Below are 27116 nucleotides of genomic sequence, written 5' to 3' on the forward strand. Positions count from 1 at the left end.
AAGCATGTGATTATGGCAAGTCGCATTTACTTAATCATGTGCAGGATATTACAACCTGGTCTCATAGAATGAACGTTACTCTATATACAGTTTTGCAAATGGACTTTTACATGCTGATCTCTACGTTTGCTGCAGTTTCCTGGTGAAATCAACACTAGAGGCCCTACAACAACTGTGCATTTCACTCATTTACATTTACGCATTTGGCCAAATCTTTTATCTAAAGCAACTTATACACAAAATAGGAATTATACATCATAAGCGATTCATCTTAAGGAGACAGCAGTACGAAAAGTGCTGCACTACAAAGTTTCACTAGCATCAGAATAGTAGTATCCAAGACAGATTAAAGTGCAACAAGAATAAATATATAATCAGTATTTATGAGTACACATGTAAAAGATGTGTTTTTAGTTGTTTTGTGAAGACAGAGAGTGAGTCTGCTTCACAGATGGAGTTGGGAAGGTCATTCCACCAACAAGGTACAGTGAAACCAAAGGTCCGGGAAAGTGAATTGGTGCCTCTTTGTGTTGGTTCTTATTGTCACACAAATCACAAGTACAATTGCTGATTATGACTTTATAAACACACTTACAGTACACTTACAAACACTTATTATTACAGACCCACTTATTCCAACATGATTAGCTTGCTTGGTAGCTCAGCAGATAGAGTGTTGGACTTTGGACTCGTTGACCATGGTTCAAGTCCAGTAAAGACGCACAAAGGTGAAAGTGGCATAGAATTGACACGCAATGACATGGTTTCTTCAGAAAATGTTCTTTTCATTTCGAATTTGCATTTTAAAACACAATTAGCTATGGTTAGGTGGTTAACGTGTAATGAAGCATGTAATTTTAGTTTTGTAACGTTGGGAGGAAGTCAAGAGAGCCGGATCTAAATGCAGCTAGTTTAATGAAAAATAAATTAAATACAAAACAGGGTAAACACTGGAACAAGGCAAGACTCAGAACTAGGAAACAAAACAAACATTTACAAACAAGATAGCAACCGGTAAATGAACTGGAGAAAAACACACAACAACTGACAAAGACTGGCATCACTAGCTCTGGGACGGACGAGGCTTCAAGCTTGGTGGCCGTGGCAGGTGTGGCTGTGACCTGGCATGGAGCAGACTCAGGCGTGGAGCAAACTCAGGCGTGGCTGTGACCTGGCGTGGAGCAGACTCAGGCGTGGCTGTGTCCTGGCGTGGAGCAGACTCAGGCGTGGCTGTGTCCTGGCGTGGAGCAGACTCAGGCGTGGCTGTGCCCTGGCGTGGAGCAGACTCAGGCGTGGCTGTGGCCTGGCGTGGAGCAGACTCAGGCGTGGCTGTGGCCTGGCGTGGAGCAGACTCAGGCGTGGCTGTGGCCTGGCGTGGAGCAGACTCAGGCGTGGCTGTGGCCTGGCGTGGAGCAGACTCAGGCGTGGCTGTGGCCTGGCGTGGAGCAGACTCAGGCGTGGCTGTGGCCTGGCGTGGAGCAGACTCAGGCGTGGCTGTGGCCTGGCGTGGAGCAGACTCAGGCGTGGCTGTGGCCTGGCGTGGAGCAGACTCAGGCGTGGCTGTGGCCTGGCGTGGAGCAGACTCAGGCGTGGCTGTGGCCTGGCGTGGAGCAGACTCAGGCGTGGCTGTGGCCTGGTGTGGAGCAGACTCAGGAGTGGAAGTCTTGGAAGCGGGGATCAGGGTAGGGAGAGGAGGATCCTCTCAAGCAAGAGTTTCTAATGTTAGCTTCACGTATTCCTCCCAAGTGTAGTCTCCTGTCTCCGGCATTTCCCTCCACCGGTGAGCTGTGAGTACAATCTGGTAAATAGATTTCAGGTGGGAATCAGCAAAACCTGTGTAGCTGGCAACGGTGCTGAAAAGTTGGAAGTATTCCCTTATGTGTAAATCTGCCTGTCTCAATTGAATGAAATACACCGCTAGATCCATTTGGTCAGTTGTTCTGTAACGTTGGGAGGAATCAAGAGAGACGGCTCTAAATGCAGCTAGTTTAATGAAAAATAAATTAATGCAAAACAGGGTAAACACTGGAACAAGGCAAGACTCGGAACTAGGAAACAAAACAAACGTTTACAAACAAGATAGCAACCGGTACATGAACTGGAGAAAAACACACAACAACTGACAAAGACTGAGCAGACATCAGGGCATTATATACACAAGGATAAACGAGGTAATGGAAAAAAGGTGAGAACAATTGGGAACAGCTGGCAGTGATGAGGGCAGTGAATTATGGGAAATGTAGTCTGGAGAAAACAGAAGACAGAGGCTAAACACAAGGCAAAACAACAGTGAATCATGACAGGTTTGGCAAAAACAATGCAATGCTCATGTAAATTTCATGAGTTCAGGCTGGGATATTAACACTTCAAACTGTTCACAATTATTATTATTGTTAATTATAATTTCACAATTATCTGCCATTCACTCCTATTCAATGATATATATATATATATTTGATTAGTTTCTTACTAGTTGAAATTCCAGTTTACCTCTTACTAGTAAAAATTATATTTATTTAAATCAATAATTTAATAGTTACTAGTCCATTCCTGATTTCAACAACTGAATAGCAACTAGTAAAAATGCTAATTTGTGATATCTGTAATCTGGTTTTCACTAGTGGCAATGTTAATTTTAGATATCTGTAATGTGATTGTAACTAGTAAGAAAGCCTTAAATCTATTTTCAGATTTAGCATGTTCACTAGTTGTATTTCAATTGTTCATATCAGAAATATATATTTGTACTACTAACAATGTAATTATTGATATCAAAAATGAATATATTTACTATTAAGAAGTCCATTGCTGTTTTGTGAAATTGGACATTCAACTAGTAAGGAATTAATTACTGATATCTGTAATTGTGGTTTGAACAGGAGTGAATGACAGATCACTGTGAAATTCTACTAGTGAAAATTATGTTACAGATATTTTTTTTTACTAGTTGAAATTTAAATTTTTATATCAAGAATGGATATTCCCACAATTAATGATGTCATTTTTTATATTAAGAATTCACTTTTTTACTAGTGCAAATGTAATTAACAACCAAATCTCATGAAATGTCATAAGAAAAGTATGAGATGGCAAAAATGTAAGAAATCATACGACTTCTAGACCAACCAATCACATATGCTTCCCTTATCTTGTTGTAAACCCCGATATTTCCTTCTATGGTACTCAAAACATACTTTGATACAAACCTAAACCTAACAATAAAGTCTAACACCTTAACCCACACCCTAAATATAACCATGATAGTAATCTAAAAAGCCACGTTGTGTACCATTGAAGACAAATTTACTTCAGGTTTTTGAATGTGAGTTTTTGAATGAGCTTTTTCCAAATTTGAACCCCAAACCCCAAACCTAAACCTAACCATAAAGTCAAATCCCTTTTTTAATTGGAAAACATGTTTTGTGTACCATGGAAGAAAGGGAATATCAGGGTTTAGAAGGAGATGAGGGAAGCGTATGTGATTGGTTGGTCTAAAAGTAGTATGTATTCCTACAACCCAATTTGTATGATATTGTACGATTTCGCCACCCTGTACGAATTAGTAAGAATTGTCATGAGACTGTGTTTGTAATTACTGATAACAAAAATTTGCACTTTCACTACTATTAATTCATTTCCTGATATCAAGAATTTACATTTTAACTAGTGAAACTTAATTGTTGATATCTATAATTTATTAATCCTGCACTTATATAAATGCAGAAAGGGTTTGCGATAGCGTGACTGCTTCTGTGGCTTTTCCTGTCTGTAAAGACTCATTATAGCGTGAGCAATAATGAAGGAGTATATAACTGGTTGGACGTACTAAGCGAACACTATGTACTATGACCCTTCACTGAACGGGTTTGAACATGAACAAACTGAATAAATGGCACATATTGTTAGTGATCAAAATGAGCAAATTGGGCATCTCGTTCTGTTCGGCTTGCGAGTCAGTTTTGCTTAACAGGGAGAGAAAGTGAGCAGAAAAAGTATGAATGTACATAAATGACTGATGATCTCACACAAGATTAGAATTTATATATAGCTTAACAATATTTATATATAGCTTTGGTGTAACAAAGTACTATTTTTAAAGGGTAGCTTGACTGTAGTTTAAGTACTTCTTTATTACTACTAGTTATTACTACTTGTTTAGCTTCTGCAACACCCCATTTTGTCTTCAACCCTCTTTTGAAATCCTCATAATTGAAGGGTATAGTTCATGTAGTATGTGAGCTCCCAGTGACATCACTGTACCCGTTGACTCTGCAGTTCATCTCATCAACATGTTTGCTTTTGAGTGATTGCACCTCAGCTGGTGTGTGACCGCATGCAGTGTGACACGTGAGTGCACCTGCATGACCTGATGGATGGATGAATTCATGTGAAATGTGATTTCACTGCAGCTGATGAGCCATTTCTCCACTGCATTCGTCAAGTGTGTTTAAGCTGCATTGTGCAGCACAAATCATCATATTATACTGAATATATCGCAATGAATACAGCCACAAATCAGTTCACCAGCACTCTGTTAACTTGGGATGGATCTGTTGGAAAAGTATTTTTTATTTTATTTTGATTTGCCCACAGGGGTGTAAATATTTGCTGTGATAATGACTCGATACATCATGAAATATATTTAAAAAAATGTCATGATTTGGTTTGATCAGGTTTAATTAGAATATTTTTGGAGTCATATTTGTTAATCTTAAAGGGGTCATGTCGTGAAGAATCAAATTTACTTTGATATTTTGACACATAAAAGGGTCATTGTACTATAAAACATACTGTAAGTTTCAGAACTCAAAACTTCCTCTCCAGTCCGAAAGGAGCATTTATTTTTTCGACTATGCAAAAACGACTAATTTTGAAATCAGCCCCATAATGATGTATTCGAGCAACAGTGTGCCGACTTTGTTCAGTTTTCAATCGTTATTTCAGTCAGACCAACTGTTGTAGTTCGATTGCATGCTTCTCATAAATTGAGACATACAGCTATTAATGATTACCTGGACTAAATGCTTTCAGGCGATTTTGTAAATCACTTGCATGTTTTCATTTTTATATTCTTGGAAAGAAACCATTCCACGAGTGTTGACTGGGGTGTTTGCTTCAAAGATTTTAGACAGTCATAACACAGTGGGTGTGTATATTGAAGTCTTAAAGGGGTAGTACACAGACACTGAGTGTTTCAAACACTTTTCATTTTTGTAAAGGACCTTTGTCATTTCAGTTTTCCTTTACATGCCATATAAGTAAATCTTGGGGTATTTTTAAATTGGCATGAAATCGAAATTTTTATTTTTTTAATGCATGTTACTGGTATTATTGTGAATGATTCATCCGTCCATATTTTTTTTTATTTTTTTTATTTGACTTCCTAATCTATAAAATCAAAATGTCATAGCTTGCTCTTCCACTGATATGACTGACTCTTTTCTGCTGATGTTTACACGATGGCTGGACAATTCAGCCAATAGGCCTTTATCACACTTCTGCATACGCAGAGCGGAAGCTTCGCTTAGTAGCGTAAAACAACATCCGCTGCAGTCTGTTTCAATGACAGTGCCCACTGCGGAACTATTATGGACTATTTTTTGTACAATTCATCTCAAATACTTAATCTAAACAGACCTACCTCACCATACAATCATTACTCAGGGATGATGAAGTAAAGAGAAACGGTGTCATGTTATTTTATTATTTTAAACATGATGTATGTGAGTAGGGAACACTTCACAGTGTAAGTGTGCAGTAAGTACGTTTTTTAATTAGATGAATGCAAGAATATATACAAACAAATGTACCTTTACACATTAAAGAGCATTAGAACAAGACGGGTATACAGTGTCACAATATATATATATATATATATATATATATATATATTCCGAGTAAAGATTATACAGAGTATTTGCGATGATAATGATCACATTGCTTTCATGTACTTACTTTATATAATCTCCATGTATGACATAAGATCCATTGAACATTTTTAAAATAAAGAAACATTTCCATCCCAGAGTCTGGAAAAGTTCTTCTGGAAGTGAGGTTAAAAGTTGTTCTCTGTTGCAGGCTGTTTTTTAAACAGATAGCTGTTTATGAATTTCTTGAGGAATGCACAGCAAGCAACCCTGCTAATCCCAGTATGTCCGTTATCCATTTAACTCAGCATGGAAAACTACAGGGATTACAACCAAGAAATAATCCAGTCACACAGAAATTCGGACACTGTGCAGTGATGTTCTTCTTGAGAAATATCTGAGTTGCAGAGGAAGTCCTTGTAAAAGGGTCGCCTGTAGCCTCACATCTGTAACTTGTCTTGCAGTGCTCCTGTCTGCATGTACCGCAGTACACACTGATGATGACTTGCACAAGTCCTAATATATCAGACACAGTGACACACAGCTCACCAGTGACTGCTTGAGATATTTCAGATGCTCCAATAGCAGTAACATTTAAAAACAGTCAAGTGTAACCAGGTTCTTTAAAGCTTAACAGCTGATTGTGAATGCAACAACCAGTAATAATGAATCACTTGACTTTTTGAGAGATAAATGCCCCTTCAAGCACTCTAATAGGCAGACAAACAGTACACTTGTGAAGTATGAATATCTCCACTAACCTTTGAGTGGCTCTTGAATGCAGATCTGATCACTTCATCATTTGAGAATATTAATGGACATTTTTAACATGTGTGCATAAACACTTGTCTTTCACAATCACAGCAGAAAACAAAAACAAAACAGAAAGAAAGAAGGGACAAATATTATGGGACATAGTTTACTCCAGACACAAAGGCTGTTCCAAATACATATTCAACTAAGGGTGCTCCATTGTTTGTTTGAGGGTGCTTGGCAGCTCAAGATGAGGGTGCGTTCGAACACAGCTGGATGGAGCACAACTCTGAAATCAGGGATCTCGATTCATGTTTTTCTAAATTTCAAACTACATTTAACTTGACATAGCATCCTAAAATCACTGAAGTGAGATGCTTCATAAGCATCTATCTGACGTTTATATACATGAATGTATCCTTAGAAAGACCCTTGTAATAAATCTACCTCGGACAGACTGAAAAATTCTGTTGCAAAATGGATTGCTGTAGACTGTAGGCCAATGATCCCAGATAGCACACATACCTGTACATCTCTGAGATGTCTGTTTTAGATATTTTCATCTGGAAAGCATAACAATCTAATTAGATTAAAATGTTTGTGGACAAACTTTAGGTTGGCTTGATAAAGCCTGGTCTGAAAGTTTAGACTGACAGACAGACAGACAGATAGATAGATAGATAGATAGATAGATAGATAGATAGATAGTTAGATACAGTAGATAGATGTTTTCACATATACTGTAACTAGGCTTGCATGTTTTAGCACTAAGCTACGTGTTGCTAATAGGGCTGAAATGATTATTCAACGTTATCGACAAAGTCGACAATAAAACATTGTCGATAAAAATTTCCGTTGTCAAATAGTCGTTTGATCTCATTTAACATAACATGACATCAGATATGAAACTAATGATGGCGCACAAGAGCAGCACTGCAGCTTGTGCCTGACTGAGGAGAAGAAGACACAGCTCACAGTCCAGATGCACTCTAAACTTTCCAAACAGCTTCAGGTGATGTAGATCGCAAAATATGAGGGAATTATACAAAAATACCAAATAAACCGGAGCTGCCGCTGAAGCAAAACTTGGATGTGAGAGTGTTGTTTCTCAAGTAAATGTATCTTGTTTTAAGGATTTTTAGACAATTTTAAATGGAAAACAAGACAAAAACACTTGATAACAATATGGTTTTTTGCAGTGCATTTTTTTTTAATGAATTAAACAATAAAAAGTCATTTATTTCCCTTTAATTCAATGAATGTCATTTAGAGGTATTTTTAAAAGAGGATTTTGTCCTATTTATTATTAGTAAGCATGATTATTACAGCCTTTTATGTCAAAGTACAAGCTGAATAGTCATTTAAAAGCTAAAGATTAGTCGTTGCAATAATCGACCGAATAGTCGAATAATCGTTCTAATTATCGTTAGATTAGTCAATTAACCAAATAATTGTTAGTTGCAGCCCTAGTTGCTAACATGTTTTAGCACTTAGATAGGTGTTGCTTGCATGATTTAGCATGTTGCTAGCATTTTGATAGCATGTTTTAGCACTTATCTTGCTGTTGTTAGCATGTTTTAGCACTTAGCTAGGTGTTGCTAGCATGTTTTACCATGTCGCTAGCATGTTTTAGCACTTAGCTAGGCATTGCAAGCATGATTTAGCACTTAGCTAGGCATTGCTAGCATGCTTTAACATTTAGCTAGGTGTTACAAGCATGTTTTAGCATGTGACTAGGTGTTGCCAGTATGTAATGTGCCCTTCAAGTGGAGTCGGAAATATCCAATGGCACCAACAATCATCCATGTGATTATCTAATCAGCCAATCATGTGGCAGCAGTGCAGTGCATAAAATCATACAGATACAGGTCAGGAGCTTCAGTTAATGTTCATATCAACCATCAGAATGGGGAAAAAAGGTGATCTCAGTGATTTTGACTGTGGCATGGTTGTTTGTGCCAGACGGGCTGGTTTGAGTATTTCTGTAACTGCTGATCTCCTGGGATTTTCACACACAACAGTCTCTAGAATTTACTCTGAATGGTGCAAAAAAAAAAAAAAAAAAAAAAAAACATCCAGTAAGCGGCAGTTCTGTGGATGGAAATGTCTTGTTGATGAGAGAGGTCAACAGAGAATGGCCAGACTGGTTTGAACTGACAAAGTCTATGGTAACTCAGATAACCACTCTGTACAATTGTGGTGAGAAGAATATCATCTCAGAATGCTATTGCAGGTTGGCGCTGTTTTGGTGGCACGAGGGGGACTTACACAATATTAGGTAGGTGGTTTTAATGTGTGGCTAATCGGTGTAGATAAACCAAAACCAAGTGTTCTGTTGAAGTAAAAATTACACTGTCATAACATTTCTCAAAGGTACGAGAAGAAACAGATTTGTGTGTTTGAAGAAAAGAGCAGCAAGTTGTTAAGCGTGAGGGTGGATCTTTATACTTTCTGACGTTGTGGCAGCCAGCAGCTATTATGACAGAAGAAGGAAGAATGTTTCCAATTAGTATCAACAGAACCTGGAAGATAATGTTCTATAGTCAGTGATAAAGAAGAAAAAATGAAGCTGAAACTTAGAACTGTGGATTGGTGGTTAGCACGTAAATCCCTGTTGTCTTTCCACTTCATCTATCCAATAAAAGAGGCAAATGAACCAAAACATTATCCACATCATACCAAAATAAAAAAGTATTCTCTTTAAATTCATCCTATCCTCTTCATACTATTCATTTATTTTTTAATGCTCTTTGAAAGCCTGTGTGTCAGGCTCTGTTTGCTCTGTGTACCTGATAAAAGTGTTAGTTAATTCAACTAGATGTCAGCAAGTACTAGGAAAATTCACCTTCCATTCCACAATTTAGAGATGTGAAATGCAGGTGGCGCTCAAACGCAGCTGAGCACTCACCATGTGCTCATCCATAGACATTCAGGGCTCTATTTTCGCGAGTGCGCAAAGCGCGGCGCTACATGCACAATGTCTTATCCAATTTTCCTGAGAGCGCTAATTTCTAAGTGCAATTTTCGTGCCAGCGCAAAGCACAAGTGGACATGGGGTGAGAGTGTTTGCACTACTGTGGGTGTATTGTATGTTAATGAAGTGGCCCAAAGTGCAATTTGCTATTTTTACTCAGAAATATGTTGTTGCGCTAAGACGTTTCAGCAAAACCTCTTAACTCAGCGCAAAGTCCAAATTCAGTTCCTGCATTTGCAGTTTGGAGATTTCACCAGCAGATGGTAATAAAATTCATGTCCAAATTCTGAACGTACAGAACAACAAATTATGTCCCTTCAATCACTGTTGAAGCCATTTGTTGAAACAAAAAATTATGAGATTTGTTACATTTTCTAGAGTTCATGGTTTGTTTGAATTATTATCATTATTATTATGTTTATATGTATTATTATTATTGTTTATTTACAGTTGTATTTATGATTTAATTTGTAGCGTACTAGTAATTTTCCACCTGTTGTTGAGAGTGAGTCACTGCAAAAGGGGCCGGTGGAAGGAGTAAAATGTTTGGATTTGGTATGATTTTTTTGACCACTTTGTTATTTTGATTATATTTTAATTTGTTTGAAGTGCAATTTGAATTTAGAAATATTTTTGGTTTCATTTTTTCATGTTACAATAAATGAATTACATTTTTCAAAATTGACTTGGAGAAGTGAAGTGCATTCAAGTACTGTTAATACTAGCCATGATTTGTGTGTCAGTAGATGAAAATGATTAATAATACTTACATTCTTTGTAATTTAATGGAGCCTACATCAAAATTCTGACAAGAATCACATTTTCCATGTGTATTAAAGGAACGTGTCGCTTTCATAGAAATATGCCTGGCATTCATCAAGGACGCAGTTAATGCACAAAAGAACATCATTTTCAATTCTTCTAATTCATTAATTGCAGTCAATTTACACTACCAACTTCTTATAAATGTGCTGTCTTTGTTTATATCGCTAGTGCTTGAGGGAATGGACTATATAATATGACACAGACACTGGAATAACTGGAGAAGAAACATCAGAATTAAATTGCACTTGACCCAGCCCATTTGCATGTTGCGTGGGCGATTTCACCAAACCCACTTGCATGAAAATACCAAAACTTAATGGCCATACCAATTGACTTTGTGCTCATGACTTAAAGCATTGCGCTGCACTTACCACTAGCGCTCTTAAAATAGGGCCTTCAGTCTATTTTGTATTCCCACACACCTTCCCCAGTGTTTCGTCAAATATCTCGGCTTCTGAGTTGACTTGAGGCCTAATCTAGGTGTCGTCGGAAAGCTGATTTAATGTATATTTCATCATCAGTAGTAGAAAAACATGTTTTGACAATGATTTGTTTATCATGCTTTCTTTGCTGGACTGCATATTTTGTTCTGGACATTTGAGATATAGCTTTGGATTATTTACCCATGCAAGCTCACAGACAAGTAGAAAATGGCTAATTTTGAAGAAAACAGCCTAAGGTAAGAGGTAATATAGAGTTTGAGGCTACTTGGTGCTTACAGAAGCAGTTATCAGACATGAGACATTTGTCTTTGTTGTCTTACAGAGATCATACTTTGTGATTCTTTTGAGCATCATTCGAATTGTGTTGTTATGGCAACAAAATAACAGTATACAACAAAACTGTGTCCACAGTTTTCCTGACCAACCACTGGTTGACGCCATTATGATTCTAGTTGCCTGTTTTCTGTTTCTGGTCTTGAGATGCACTTTAAAAACTAAAAAGACTAATGTGATAGAACTATCAAAATGAGTGATCCAGATGGAGAGCAACAGCCATTTAAGATTTATTTGAGTAAAAATGTATTTGTGCTGTTGCTGGTTGTCATTACAACTCAAAGTAGTTAATGATATCAACGTAACTAACCTTGGACCATCGCTTCATGACATCTACACACTCAGGTGAGGCACTGTCATTAAACAATGGTCATCTTGACTCTGTAAAGTATTGGCACTATACAGCCACGTGTTTTGTAAACATTACATTACCACTAAGAATATACGCTGATGCGAGTGATAACACTGGAGACCGGAAACTGAAAACAGTCAAATCGGGGAACACTTCCGCGTTCAGGAAAAAGGTGAATAGTTGCATTCATGAAAACGATATTTTATTTAATATATGACTTGGATATTTAAGTGCTATTTGAAAAGGTTTTATATTCATGTTCATATTTCTACATGCTTAATTTGTAGACATGGGCTTATTTGAGACGTAGAGGTTTTCAGGCCTTATCTTGTGATTTTACACTGCCTGGCCAAAAAAAAAAAAAAGTTGCCGTTTGGATTTAAATAAGCAGATACTGAAGAGGCTATGATTGGATTATTATTGCAGTGATTAATATATTTCAGCTGGCAACAATTATTTTATCCCTAACTGATGCAGTGTGTAGCTTCTCATTTCTTAAACAACCATGTCAGAAGACGTATACCGTGGTCGTGGAAAAGATGTTACTGTGTTTCAGAAGGGGAAAATTATTGGCCTGCATCAAGCAAAGAAAACAACTAAGGAGATTGCTGAAATCACTGAAACTGGGTTGAGAACTGTCCAACGCATTATTAAAACCTAGAAGTATAGTGGTCGGAAAAAAGTCTTGAGTGATTGTGATCGGAGATCATTAAAATGCTTGGTGAAGTCACATCGTAAATAATCGACAGTAGAACTCATGGCTATGTTTAATAGTGAAAGTAAGTGCATTTCCACACGCACAATGCAAAGAGAACTTACAGGATTGGGACTAAACAGCTGTGTGGCCACAAGAAAACCACTTGTTAGTGAAGCTAATTGGAAAAAAAAATACTTCAATTTGCTAAGGAGCATAAAGATTGGACTGTGGAGCAGTGGAAAAAGGTCATGTGGTCTAATCAGTCCAGATTTACCCTATTCCAAAGCGATGGGCACGTCAGGGTAAGAAGGGAAGTGTATGAAGCGATGCACCCATTATGCATAGTGCCCACTGTACAAGCCTCTGGAGGCAGTCTTATGATCTGGGGTTGCTTCAGTTGGTCAGGTCTTGGCTCAGCAACATTATGCGGCAATAAAATGAAGTCAGCTGACTACCTGAATGTACTGAATGACCAGGTTATCCCATCAATGGATTTTTTTCTTCCCTGATGGCACAGGCAAATTCCAGGATGACAATGCCTAGATTCATCGGTCTCAAATTGTGAAAGAGTGATTCAAGGAGCATGAGGAATCATTTTCAGACATGAATTGGCCACCACAGAGTCCTGACCTTAACCCCATTGAAAGTCTTTGGGATGTGACGGAGTGGTTCAAGTGGTTCGACTCTCCCATCTCAAAACAAGTTCTCAGCCAAAAATGAATGCAACTCTGGATGGAAATAAATGTTGTGATGTTGCATAAGGTTTTCGAAACAATGCCACGACAAATGCACGCAGAATTAAAGCTTAAGGCAGTCCAACTAAATATGTATGTGACTTTTTTTTTGACCAGACATTGTATGTAACAAATAAGTAAATACAAATCTGATGGATTTATGTGAAAAGTTAAGATTCTAAGCTTTCAAACAGTATTACATCACTATTTATGTATGGTTAGGATAAATAAATAACTAACTAACTAGTGAAAAGCTTACTGCTTTTTCAAATGACACGTTTTGTTGATTTTCTGTCATGTCACTGTCATGATCCAACTGGGGCCTGAAGACATTTTTCTAAAAACTTTCAACTTTCTAAAAAGAATCAAACCCATCCAGCAAGAGCCTGCAGAGTGAATATTATCTGATGGAATGTCATCTCATCTTCTGATGATGTGTCACAAGGTTTGGAGTGGAAAGATTACAGAATGACATGGAGATAAGATACTGTTCTTCACACAACCCAGGGCTGAAAAATAAAATAAAAGTTATTTTATAGGAGTGTTAGGATGAGGTTAAGACAAAAATCACTAGTGCAGGTTCCCTGAAGGGCCTGTATTGATGGTGAAATTAATGTAAAATAGCTCAATTGGTCAATGACAATGTATCACGTGGTCTAGAGCAGATGGGGACCGAGAAAACCCTAAAAGGGTTCCACACATATCTGTATGTTTTGACAGAGACTTCTGGAACGTGCCAGAGAACCTTTTAGCTTTGCACTGTGTTACCTATGAAAGGAATAAAGGTAATAAAGATCAATATTGGAAGAATGCAAAAGTGTATGTGAAGTGATTTTGTGTTTCTTGTTTGTGGTCAGTTGTCATGAGAGAGGCTGCACATCTCTGTTGGTTGTAAATGAACATAAGTGGAATCATGACACATTGTTGAGTGGATTGTTGAGTTTCCTAATGAGCTAGTGCTAATGGCTGCCAGTGGTGCATTCACTATGATTGCCAGTATTTTAATCAATCAAACTCTGTGCATCAACTAAATAATTAACTGTAACAGAAAATGTAATCAGATATTAGGTAATGACATTATGAATATCTGTGTGTCACTGTGGCGTATATTTCTGTATTTTGTAATTAAAAGGAATAATCTGGATTTAAAAACCCAGAAGGGTTTAAGAAGATTGAGTTTGTAAAAAAAAAAAAATAAAATAGCATTTACAGTGATGCACTTTCAATGGAAGTCTATACACATTGTTAAAATATGCACTGTTTCAAAAGCATAACCACAAGACATGTAAATATAAGACTAATGTGATAGAATAACTTTGCTATATCCAATATTTCATCTCTTGTCATGACCATGTAAAGCCTCTAAAACCTGAAACATTCACATGAAACACATATAGACACAAGAAGGACTTTTTACATTGTGAAAGCTCCACAAAGAGGAATTATGTCTGTAACGCATAACTAAAAGTTTATCCACTTCTCAAAGTAGTCCCACCACTAAAAGGACAATTTGAATGAATTTCACAGCTCAAAATAACACATTTTTGTAAAGGAAAAAAATTTTATCTAAGTGCTTTAATGAAAATAAAAGCTGCATATTTCTGCTTTTAAACCCTCTGGGATGCTTGCCCCTTACACTTCTTTTGTAAATGCATTTCTGTAAACATAATTCTTGTGAGGGGTGTCAAAAGGATTTTCTGTGGTAATTAACAGCATGTCACAGATGCTGTCCATCGAGCTTACAGCTGAAATGTTTAATTTGTTCATTATTAAAATTAGTGTTGTCAGTAAAATATTTAATCACGATTAATTGCTTGTTTTTTTTTTTTTATAGTTAATTGTGATCAATCGCAGATTTTGAAAGTTCTGAAATTTGACTTCATATACTTCTTTTTCTGTCAAAATGCATCTTAAAATAAAACAAAGCAATATGTAACAATAATGTTTTATTAACATTTTCCAAACAAAGTCTTCCACAGTATAAAGATAGAAATTAACTAAAATAGCACCAATTCAAGTATCATTAAACCTTTCCCAAAGTTAAAGTGGGAGGTTGATTAATTGAAAGAACTTGGTTCCATAGGTTGCGTATTCATTGCACTGTACATTAAATCTCTTAAACTCTCATCCTACACAATATGATTCACTTTAAACTCTACATGAAAAATGCTGTAAAGAACGTCTTGTTCTGCTTTTAGCTCTGGCACTACCCACGTAATGATACTTGATCTGAACTGTCATTGCTAAATGCATTAATCGTGTTTTAAAAAATTAAAGTGTTAAACGTTTTAAATTAATCACAAGCATAAATGTGTTCATTTTTTGACAGCTCTAGTTAAAATACTTTGTTCTATCTCAGTTTAATATGCAGAGACAACTAAAAGTAAGGCTGATTGTCCAGAAAAGGATCAACTCTGTTGTGCAATCAAAACATTGCTCTTCAACATTGGCTCAACCAATGGGATGAGTTTTGGGCGGGACTATCTGTTTATCTGATCAATTGCAGACTATAGGAGTGTTCTTGAAATTCAACCGTTTCATGACAAGTCATAATAGAATGAGATGGCGAAATCAAAAGAAACTGTACATGTTGGCTTCTACAAAACTAAAATAAACCAATGAACAAAGTTATAAATTTTTTTCCAAAATCTAACCCCTTACCCCTACACTAAACTTAATATCATTACATTTCCATCCAAGGGCTTTTTGCGACAAAAATTGTAGCGCATCAAAAAATTTACCGATTTAGCTAATGGAAATCAAATTATCTCTAAAATTTAACAAGTGTCGACATAATATTTTTCCAGTTTAACTCTAGCGCATAAACTCTTTTTGTCGAGAAAATTGGCATTAATGCAAAAATATAGTGTCACATGACATAATTTACTCCAATCATTAGCCTGTGTTAATCATGACGACAAGGTATACATCTTTGAAAGCCAGTTTATTGTACGTGAAGCATTACTCGCACTGTTAAGGATTGGTCTTAATGGCATACCTGCACAGATCCGATGCTGCAAACACATCTGCGTCATGACACTTCCAGGAGTGCCAACACAAATATCTCGTATCATGCACCTGTTATCAACAAGTGCACGGAGAACAAATGAATGGCCACGGTTTGTGATTTTGTTAATTTAATCACGATAGTCATCCGTTTATTTATTAATGTTGCTTTTACACACCATTCAGAATATTAGACAGCAGTCATGGAATTAGCCCACAATACAAAACATATATCGTTTCTGTGCACAAAGATGTTTTAAATTAAAAATAAATACACAATACTAGGAGAAAAACATCAGTGTGCTTTTTTGGAACACTAACATATAGCCCAATTCTATAAAATTAATGTTTAGCTTACTTTTGAAAAAATGCCGGCAGAATTCCCTGTATTAAATAAAATAAATTACCAAATGAAAAAAGCATTAAGTTAAAAAATTTAATTCCCAAATGAAAAAATATTGTTAAGACTAAATACTTGCCTTTTCTTTACACAAACTTAAATGAGCCTTACCCTGTTCTGTAGATGAATAAAGTCGGCTGAATGACATTTTCTACACTTCAAGACTATAAACTATCAGAACTATTTATCCAATGAGTTCACTTTCAGAAAACTAGCTTTTGAACATTTAAAAACTTTTAAATATTTGAAATCTAACCCTCTTTACCTTGGATCACATTTGCTGAGCTTCTTCAGAAATTGAAAATAAATTGCATTATGACGCTAAAATTAATTTTAGATGACAATCAAGTTCAGTTGGTCGTAAAATGTTGCTGGACAAATATGCGGGACATAATGCAGTTGTGATGGCAATGCTTTATATTAGATGATTGTTCAAAATAGCCAATTGAATATCAGGAATGTATCATATGTGAACCCTGATACACCGCATCAATGTTTCTTTAATAGCTGTGCACACAGCATTTACACATCGATGGATGGTCCTTATACTAAGACTGAAAGTTTCCCCTACTACTTGGTGCACTTTTCCAGCTTGAACAGGGCCATGAAGATTCGCTTTCGGGTCAGAACCGGTGGCAACCTGTGATAGGAGCAACATCAGGACCAATATTACAGTCCTATCAGAAGGACAACTGCTCCCTTTTGATTGCAATTCCTCCTCTTCTGATTGCATTTATTTGTGGAATTAAAATGACAGTAAGCTGATTAATTTCAATGAATTCTCTCAATACTCTCCCCATTTTACCAAAGCTTCGGAGGAAAACAAATTAGGGACATCTGGGAGGCGAATTAGCGATAAACACACATTTCTGTATGGAAACCATTCCAATTCAGATTTCTTTTGCGATAAACCAAAAGTTATGCGACAGTGTTTTTTAGGCATGACGTCATCACGCACACCATTTTTATCGATAAAAGGCCATTTCAATCGAAAAAGGCAGAAGACGGCAAATTTCGCAAAACATTTTATATGCATTTTCATTTTGTCGATAACAAAACAGCACAAAAAGTGGATGGAAACTAAGTGTATGAAATGTTTATATGAAAATAAATTTTGTGTACAACAGAAGAAAGAAAATGTCAATGTTCTGCGGGAAGGGGAAGCGTTTTACAGATTATTGACACACATCAGTCATTTGTGTTGCATAAATAAATATGGAATGACTAGCCAAATTCTGAAAATAAATTGTTGGATTGGAGGCTAGCAAAAATTTGATGCCTGTATTGAATCCATTTGAAATTATGTTTGTTGATTGATTGGCTGGAAATAAAAGTCGTACCTTTTTGTATGAGCCCAGTCACACAATATCTTACAATTTCGCCATCTCGTACAAATTATTACAAATTTAGTCATGAGACTATGTTGGCAAACCTGTTTGGAAACAATCATTATGTTTCCAATTCCGTTTGGTGACACTGTGGTGCAGGCATTACACACTTTAACTTTCTTGTGACTCTTTTTGAAATGTTTATTTACAAAAAAGTAATAGTAAGTAACAGTTTTTTTGTGCTTTAAAACATGCTTAGGGATTAGACAAAGACATGTCAGCAATCTGTCAGAAGGGAAGAGCACAGAATGTGTGTACAAAGCCAGGATTATCTGAACAGCATCGGATCATGCTGCAGTTGAACTAAAGGGCAGCTGAAACCTGTACAAGGAGAGCAAGACAACACCACACTCTATCTTAAGCAGGACATATCTGCAGGGCTGTAATGAAACAAGCGCCAACAAAACGTCATTGTTCGGCTTTAAAGGGCACAGCCAAAACCCACAACATCAGGGAGAACAGAAATACATTTGAGCAGAGAGCCACTGCTGTCTCCTCCGAGCTGATGTCGCCAAAGTGCAAAGGGTGAGACAGGCACAAAAGCACAGCTCAGAGCGCCACCCCCACCTGCGGATGATTCAGCTGTGGACGCTTCACTCTCTGAAGTGTTTCTCCCTGAGGGGTGGCCGCAGGGGTCAGGAAAGTTTCTGTGAGCATTAAAGAACTCAGTCTCACCTCGATGCAATGCAACAAGGGGAATATACAGAGCGCTGACATATAAATCCCGCTAATCCTATTATGTGCAGACACTCCCCTCGGCCTAGCTTTGTTTGATATATCAGGTCTGTGGAGGGACATACAGAGCACGAGCGAGAATGTACTCATTTCACTTGAGGAAAATTGCGTTCAGTGAGCATCTACATCTTTTCTGTATTCATCTAGCCCCGCCCCTCCACCTAATTCACCATTGCCCCGCCCAAACCATCCAAAATTACATCAGATATGATGTCACATTCTAGGGATTCTATTTTTAATAAATAATAAATGAACAATATGAAATAATGAATTCCAAATGTCAAAACATACTCTGCGCTTTTCTGAATCACTCTAAACCCAGCAGTTTGAAGTTGTTTTCTTTCATATTGAGCCAAGAGGTAACTCTGCCTTGACTAGATCATCTATTGATAAACGTCTTTTAACAATGAGTTGTCCAATCAGAGTTCACCATACGTGAACTTTCGTACACAGCAGAGGATGAAACTTTTACCCCGCCCCTCCAAATAATTTACCCTAGCCCACCTCCTCCACTTAGTCCATATAGCCCCATCCTTCTACTTGGTGTTGGCGACTTGCACAGCGATCCCTGTCATTGGTGATCCCATCAGCCAGAGCAATCTCATCATTGGTCGGCTTACGCATTGGCATCCCCACCCCCAGCTGATGCCGCCCTGTGCCCAGAAATGGATTCATGATCATCAATCTGGAATGATACCATTTAAAGGCAGATTTTTATGTCTTAATCGACACTCTTCCGGGTCTAGTGTAAAATTATATCAGTAATTTATTCATAGTTATTGATTTAGCTAATTTTTTTGCCTTGATTGATCTCCCAGGCCACACTTACATTACTATAGCCTACCATTACCACATACATGTTGTGTTAGAGTGTTGTGAGGACGTCATTTTCCTGCGGATGCAGAGCTAGTCACATGATAACTGGTGCAAAGATTGCAAATACTTTCAGTGTAAGCCGGAAGGGACCCTGCGTCAGCTAAACACCACAATAGAGATGAATGGGAATGCTAACTGATACCTCTCTCCAGGTATTTTAAAATTCCTTGCCTTCACATAATTCCTCTAGCGCCATCTCCAACCCATTTCATCATTGCTCCACCTATCCACCTAATACATCTAGCACCATCCCACTACCTATTTCAATATAGCCCCACCCCTCCACTTCAGAAGATATATAGCCACACCCCCTGCATAGTTCTGCCTCCTTCACCTAATCCATCTGGCACCACCTCTCAACCCATTTTATCATTGCCCCACCACTCCGCCTAATTCATCTAGCCTCACCCTTTTATCTAATTCGATATAGCTCTGCCCCTCCACCTAGACATCAAGTTCTGCCCCTCTACCTAATTCAATATAGCTCTGCCCCTCCACCTAACACATCTAGCTCCAGATCTGTACCTAATTCAGTATAGCTCTGCCCCTCTACCTAATTAAAAATAGCTCTGACCTTCCACCTAGACATCTAGCTCTGCTCCTCTACCTAATTCAATATAGCTCTGCCGCTCCACCTAACACATCTTGCTCCACACCTCTACCTAATTCAATATGGCTCCGCCCCTCTACCTAATTCAGTATAGCTCTTCCCCTCCACCTAGACATCTATCTCCGCCCCTCTACCTAATTCAATATAGCTCTGCCCCTCCACCTAGACATCAGTCTCTACCCCTCTACCAAATTCAGTATAGCTCTTCCCCTCCACCTAGACATCTAGCTCCACCCCTCAACCTAATTCAATATAGCTCTGCCCTTCTACCTAATTCAATATAGCTCCACTCCTCTACCTAATTCAATATAGCTCTGCCCCTCAACCTAGACATCTATCTCCACCCCTCTACCTAATTCAGTCTAGCTCTTCCCCTCCACCTAGACAACTAGCTCCGCCCCTCTACCTAATTCAATATAGCTCAGCCCCTCTACCTAATTCAATATAGTTCTCCCCCTCTACCTTATTCAGTATAGCTCTGCCCCTCCACCTAAGACATCTATCTCCACCCACTACCTAATTCAGTATAGCTCCACCCCTCTACCTAATTCAATATAGCTCCACCCCTCTACCTAATTTAATATAGCTCTGCCCCTCCACCTAACACATCTTGCTCCACACCTCTACCTAATTCAATATAGCTCCACTCCTCTACCAAATTCAATATAGCTCTGCCCCTCTAGCTAATTCAGCATAGCTCTGCCCCTCAACCTAGACATCTAGCTCCACCCCTCTACCTAATTCAGTATAGCTCTGCCCCTCTACCTTATTCAATCTAGCCCTGCCCCTTTACCTAATTCATCATCAGTCATAGTCTACCCAGTCAATCTAGTGCCACTTTTTGGTTGAAAGAAGAATTATGGCTATCATAGCCCAGCCTCATTCACCTAATTCATCATAGCCTCTTTCTCCTCATTACCTCTTTGGCCAACCTTCTCTATCTATTCCACCTAGGCCCATCCCTGCTCCTTATTCAACACTGGCCCTAAAGATAATTTCAAATACCATTATCGTCATCTGTTTGCTCAGAGAGTCCAGATCTTTTAATATGAAATAATTACATCAACCTGCATGCAGTATTTGACTGTTACTCTCACCATGGAGTGACAGATGGTGTTCTTACCGGGCAAACCCAAAGCCTGCTTCAGTGACTTCACAGACAGACAGATGACATCACAGCGAGACTACATGTGTCCCCCAGACTGCTCTCAGTCTTGGCCAGATGGACCTGACAGCTTGTCCAATGCGGGACTACATGTCTTTGCAATTTCATCTCAAGCCTTGCTTTAGTACACAGCCGACACAGAGGAGTGATATTTCATGAGACAGCTTCATTTGCTTTGCTCACATTATGTGACACTCAGTTACTATTATCACTATAAAATTGTATAATGCAGCATAATATTTTGAACGACAGATGTAAAAAATGTCAATGCTGATCTGAGGAAATGTCAAAGTCATCTGCAATGAGAATAACAATTGAGACATGGTCTCAATTATTACTCTAAACAGAAACAAACTGTTCAGCGCCTTTTGATACAGAAAAGCATTTTGGTTGAACACTGCTGTTATAATTGAAACAGTGTCTTTGTTTATCTATTAGTGCAACATTCACCTGAATAAATTTTAATATGCTGTTACAACATTGCTGTCAAAACAAGTGCCACTTTACCCCCCCCCCCCCACCTTTTTTTAACTTTATTTTAATCAGCATAATCACTACAATAATAAACTCCTTGCTGTGCAAGTACCAGACAATAAAAATGTAAAGAAAGTCTCCTTATTGAGAATGAGCTATTTGCGATTTGTTGTCAAGCAATGTGTCATGTCGCTCATTTATTAAACATGGGGGTTGTGGAAAGGAACGGCCTGCGATGCTCAAACCAATGCCGTCCCCTGAGAGGAAAAGAAATGCCTCCCTCTTTGGATTGATCCTGTTCCTCCCGGTGGCTACATTGTTTTGCTATGTTAGTAAAGTTTATTATGCTCAAAGACTGCCCACAATTCCCTGCACACTAGACCCTCCGGCAAGAAATGACACAAAATGTCCTTCTCGTGTTTGGGGGACCTTTGCCTTTGAACGCTCATAGTAAAGTGTCATCTGTGTCTACACTGATATATTTACATTTCTTCACTTGGAAGATGCTTTCATCGAAGTGACTTCCTGTGCATTCAAGATATTTTTATTAGTGTTTTTGTTTCCTGGGAATTGAACGTATGACCTTGGTGCTGCGAGTCCATCAAGTCCAAGATTCAGGCAGTGGCCAGTGAAGTATCCCTTGTTATATGGCTGGAGTTGGCAGCAGTTCATCCTCTGAAGTCAATCGTTGTAGACTGAAGTGATGCAGACATTGATTATCGAAGTGCCATTCACTGTCTGGTTGGCGCAGGCTGCAGTTTCACATCGCCTAGCGACACATAGCGGTGGGAGTGGGACAATCGGGCTGTAAGTTAGTTTGATAAGTAGTAGTAAGCTTGTTTTTGTTAATGTGGTTAAAACTTTTTGCATTCGATTAATACTTAGAGCATTGCAAATCTACAAGCAATATAAAGCTGGGTGAAGTAATATTTTTAGTAATAAAAATATACAATTACATCAACAAGGAATTAAAATATATGTGGTACTACATATGACATTAATCTTTAGTTCACTAGCACCAGTGCAAACACCTAAAAAAGCGTACAGCCCTGACTTGATCAATGCTGTCAAAGTCTTAGCTAAAATGTATTATCGTACAGTCTGACATTAAAGACTGCTGTATCACATCTTATTGCACAGCGGCCTGGAATACTCGACACTGATTGGTCAGTGGTGCCATCTAGCGGTCAATTATTGCTCTGTAACAACCGCAGCTCCATGTATCAGACCGCTCATCCGGGGTCTGTGAGCCGTCTCTCCTGCTTCACGAAGCACTCTGTGATCTCTACAAGTAAGCTAATAAAATAATCTAAACTCAAATCAATGTTTCATGTGTATTAATTTATTTATTTGGCAAGTAGTCTTGTAATAAGATGCATACTAAGCAGTCAGACGTTCATTAATAAAAAAATAAACAACCGAATAGCTGGAGTTTCAGCTGTTCAGTGATTTATTTCTTTTCACATAATTACACACTTTTTAATGCAAATAATTGTTTCATGTCCATGTATTTGTTTATTTTGCAAGTAGTCTTGTAATAGGCTGAATATTGAGGAGTCAGATGGTCATTTTCACAAAATAAATACCAATAGAACTCTGATACAAACTGGAGTTGGATTTTAGCGGTTCAGCCATTTCCTTCTGCTCAAATTACTTATTTTCAACGCAAATCAATATTTTATTTCCATGTATTTATTTATTTGGTTAGTTGCTTTGTAATAAGCCTGATAATGTACAGGTGATCAGGACCCCGACACGAAGCGGTTTATTGTGCAATAACAACAGGCTGACTGTACATTATCCCTTACATTCTGATGAGCTACAGTCTTAAAAACAACAGAACAAACCGTGCAGTGTACACAGAACTTTAAAGAGACCATTTCATCTGCTGTTCTAAATAAGTCACCCATCCTTTATATCGACAGGCATTTTATTCAGTGTAATGATTGGTTTGAGGTGAAGAAGTGTATGAATATGCATCACATGCACTTGTGTTTCTTGTTACATCCTTTCCTGTGTCCGTCACCCCACCAAAAAACAAAACATATTTGCTCTGTCAGTCTCTGTGTTACACAGCCCTCATCCCATTGCTGAGATTGAGCTGTGTGTGTGTGTTTGTGAGACAGTGCCGTTATCCATCGCTTTTATTTTTTTTTCTGTATGAGGAAAGAAAATAGGAGAAAAGTTAAAAGAAAGGGAATGCCACTTGCTGTTGTAAAAGTCTGAATGTCACTTGACTTCCCCTCCTCAGAGAATATTCCTCCGGAGAATGAAAGCTGTGCTTCAGCACTTTGATTATCTCTTATGCTGCTCGTTATGATTCTCCCAGAAGTGTCTTTGTTAAATTTCACTGGGATTTCAACAGATGGTACTGAAGCTCTGAGCTGAAGCAGTTAGCACACTCTCGCCTGTCAAAACCATCCACAAATACTGAAACATAATGAACGAAAACTCAACATTCTTTACTGCAGAATAAACTGCACACTGAGCAGACAATTGTACATTGAACATCTTTAATTCTGTCCAGATGGCAGTTTTTATTTACTTTGTACAAACAAAAGCTTGCATTTTTACATCTAAAGTGTTCAGCAGTCATCTTTATCAAGTCATTTCCATTTTCCTTATATCAAAATACAATGCATTCCTTTCCCTTAAAGGGACAGTTCACCCAAAGATGTAAATTCTGTCATTATTTACCCACCCTCATGTTGTTCCAAACCCGTATGATTTTCTTTCTATTGTGGAACACAACATTAGAAATCTTGCTGAATGTCCTGGCTGTTTGTTTCTTCTTCCATGTAATGAAAGTGTCATAAAAGTAGTACGATTCATGCACAGTGTTATATTACATATTACTAATTACTTCTCTAAAATTATAATCAGATTACTTTATTTAGTACTTAATTAATACTGAATTCAAAAAGTAATCACATTACTAATTCATTTTAAGTTACTTTCTAAAACAGTTTTCACAGAAAGTTAACTTTTCAAAATGATATGACGCATTTCTCCCTTATGTTAGGTCACGCACACTTCCGCTGTCACAGAAACACAAACAGACTTACATTTAACATATTTCATGCTCATACACATACACATATGAAGATGTTACATTGTGTTCTACATAATATTATTTAACAAATATTTGTAAATCCTGTAGTGTTCTTAAAAGTAATTACTTAATTGAAAGTCAGTTACTGTAATCAGATTACACCCAACACAGCTCATGCATTTTATTCCAAGTCTTCAAGTTATACGATAACTCTGTGTAATAACTTGCATGTGTCTTAATTGACGTCAAAGCTATCGCAATCTAAATAGATGCAGACTTAAAATTGAGACTCCAATTACAACATTTTTTACTTAAATTTGGGTTTGTTCCTCACACAAATCTATTGAATGTCTTCAGAAGACTTGGTAAATAGCACATAAGTCTTATGGGCTACTTTTATTATTTTTAAGAAGCTTTAATGTCATTTTTGGAGCCAAACACAGTTGAAAGCTATTTGTTTTGTTAAATGAAGCTTAACATTGTCTTTGTGTTTGTTTTTGAGTTCCTACAGTGTGCAATAGACTGGCATGTCTTAAGGTCAATATTAGGTCAAAAATAGCAAAAAAAGAAACAGCTTTCTCTAGATACTCATCAGTCAATCATTGTTTTGAGGAATGAGGCTATACAATGCTTGAAATTGCCAAAAAAAAAAAAAAAAAAAAACTGAAGATTTCATACAAAGGTGTACACCTCACATGTCCTCAGCTGACAGCTTCATTGAATTCTACCCGCTCAACACCAGTTTCATGTACAACAGTAAAGAGAAGACTCAGGGGTGCAGGCCTTATGGGAAGAATTGCAAAGAAAAAGACACTTTTGAAACAGAAAATCAAAAAGAAAAGGTTAGAGTGGGCAAAGAAACACAGACATTGGACAACAGATAATTGGAAAAGAGTGTTATGGATCTTAACCCCATTGAGCATTTGTGAGATCAGCTAGACTGTGAGGTGCGTGAGAAGTGCCCGACAAGACAGCCACATCTATGGCAAGTGCTACAGGAAGTGTGGGGTGAAATGTCATCTGAGTATCTGGACAAACTGACAGCTGGAATGCCAAGGATCTGCAAAGCTGTCATTGCTGCACGTGGAGGATTTGTTATAAGAACTCTTTGAAGTAGTTTAAGAAGTTCTGAAATTTGTTTTTAAAATTGTAATAATTTTTCACATTATTAATGTCCTGATTATACATTGTGATCTGCTGAATGACACTTTGGTGAATAAAAGTACCAATTTCTTTCCATAAGAGCAAAATCTGTACATTAGTCCAAACTTTTGGCTGCCAGTATATATATATATATATATCATTTTGTTCAGTATTAATATTTATCATGATACACATTTTCAAGAATTAATTAAACATAGCTTGATTGTTTACAAGTAAACTCCAGAGGGTAAACTACCTTTAAAGTATTAGGATTTAATCCTACATAAGGTGTGTGTGACCTCTTTGATTAAATTTAGCCAATTTCATCATCTTCAGCTGATGTTTGACTCCACTGAAAGACTTTCTTGTGACGCTCCACACTCCAGCCCAGTAGGTGGCGGTAATAATCTGGATTGCCAACCGCCAATAAACATCACAAGAAAAAGAAATACTTTCTTCCTTGTGTCAAAAAATTGACAAAAAAAAAAAAAAAAAAAAAAAAACAGACGTGACAGCTCTAATGGTCCTACAGAGCATGGTTTAATTCACTTTTAGTGCCACACAGTGGACATTTCACCTCGGAACTGTCATGATACGTGCAAGGTACCATATAATGTAATTCTGTAAAAATGTCGTTGCAGTCATGTCATTTTCAAGAGATCAGGTTGGACAGTCTTAATGTCCAGTGATAAATCTGGGTCCTGAAGCAAAAGCAGTTGAGAACCACTGGTTAGACCATCACTGACCAGATTAATGAAGACTTCTGTATGTCTGTGTGTTACAGATATCCGTGGACTGCAGGTATTTCTGGACCAGACCTCTCGGCAGGGTTTGGATGTGTCTCTGCAGCGTGTGGACAGAAACATCAGCGGCGTGTTCTCTAGTCTGTTCACCTCCATGCGCACAGAGGAGCTCAACCGCTACAGAGACACCCTCAGAAGAGCTATACTGCTGCTCAGCCCGCGGGGAGCCCAGGTCTTCATACACCAGGTCTGTCATTTGAGCCCATATTACAGCACACACAGTTGTGGGGGTAAGATGAGCCACCCCCTTTATTTAGGGTACTGTGTACAATTTTTGTATATGACCATATATCAAAGTCCTTATTGGAGCGAGTCACTCATAACTCTCCAAAACTCTTTGATTATGTTTCAATAACATGTCACATCAGTAAGCAAATCTGACAATAATGGTATCGTGATCTGTTCCTCACCAATGTACTGGAATCAGAGTCACTTACACTGGCCGAACGCCAATGACTGCTGAGCGCCAGTGATATGTTTTCATGC

At 37.8% G+C, this 27116-nt stretch overlaps 1 protein-coding gene across 3 annotated transcripts in view; it reads left to right on the forward strand.

The window, feature by feature from the left end:
• Positions 1–27116, forward strand: part of grid1b (glutamate receptor, ionotropic, delta 1b) — a 763190-nt gene that overhangs the window by 460909 nt on the left and 275165 nt on the right. For all 3 annotated transcript variants that reach the window (XM_051667789.1, XM_051667788.1, XM_051667790.1), the window contains exon 4: positions 26612–26817. In XM_051667789.1, the coding sequence (XP_051523749.1) occupies positions 26612–26817 (206 nt within the window). The remainder of the gene's footprint in view (positions 1–26611; positions 26818–27116) is intronic.

The sequence above is a fragment of the Myxocyprinus asiaticus genome, chromosome 32, assembly GCF_019703515.2.
Source record: "Myxocyprinus asiaticus isolate MX2 ecotype Aquarium Trade chromosome 32, UBuf_Myxa_2, whole genome shotgun sequence".
Taxonomy (NCBI): Eukaryota; Metazoa; Chordata; class Actinopteri; order Cypriniformes; family Catostomidae; genus Myxocyprinus; species Myxocyprinus asiaticus.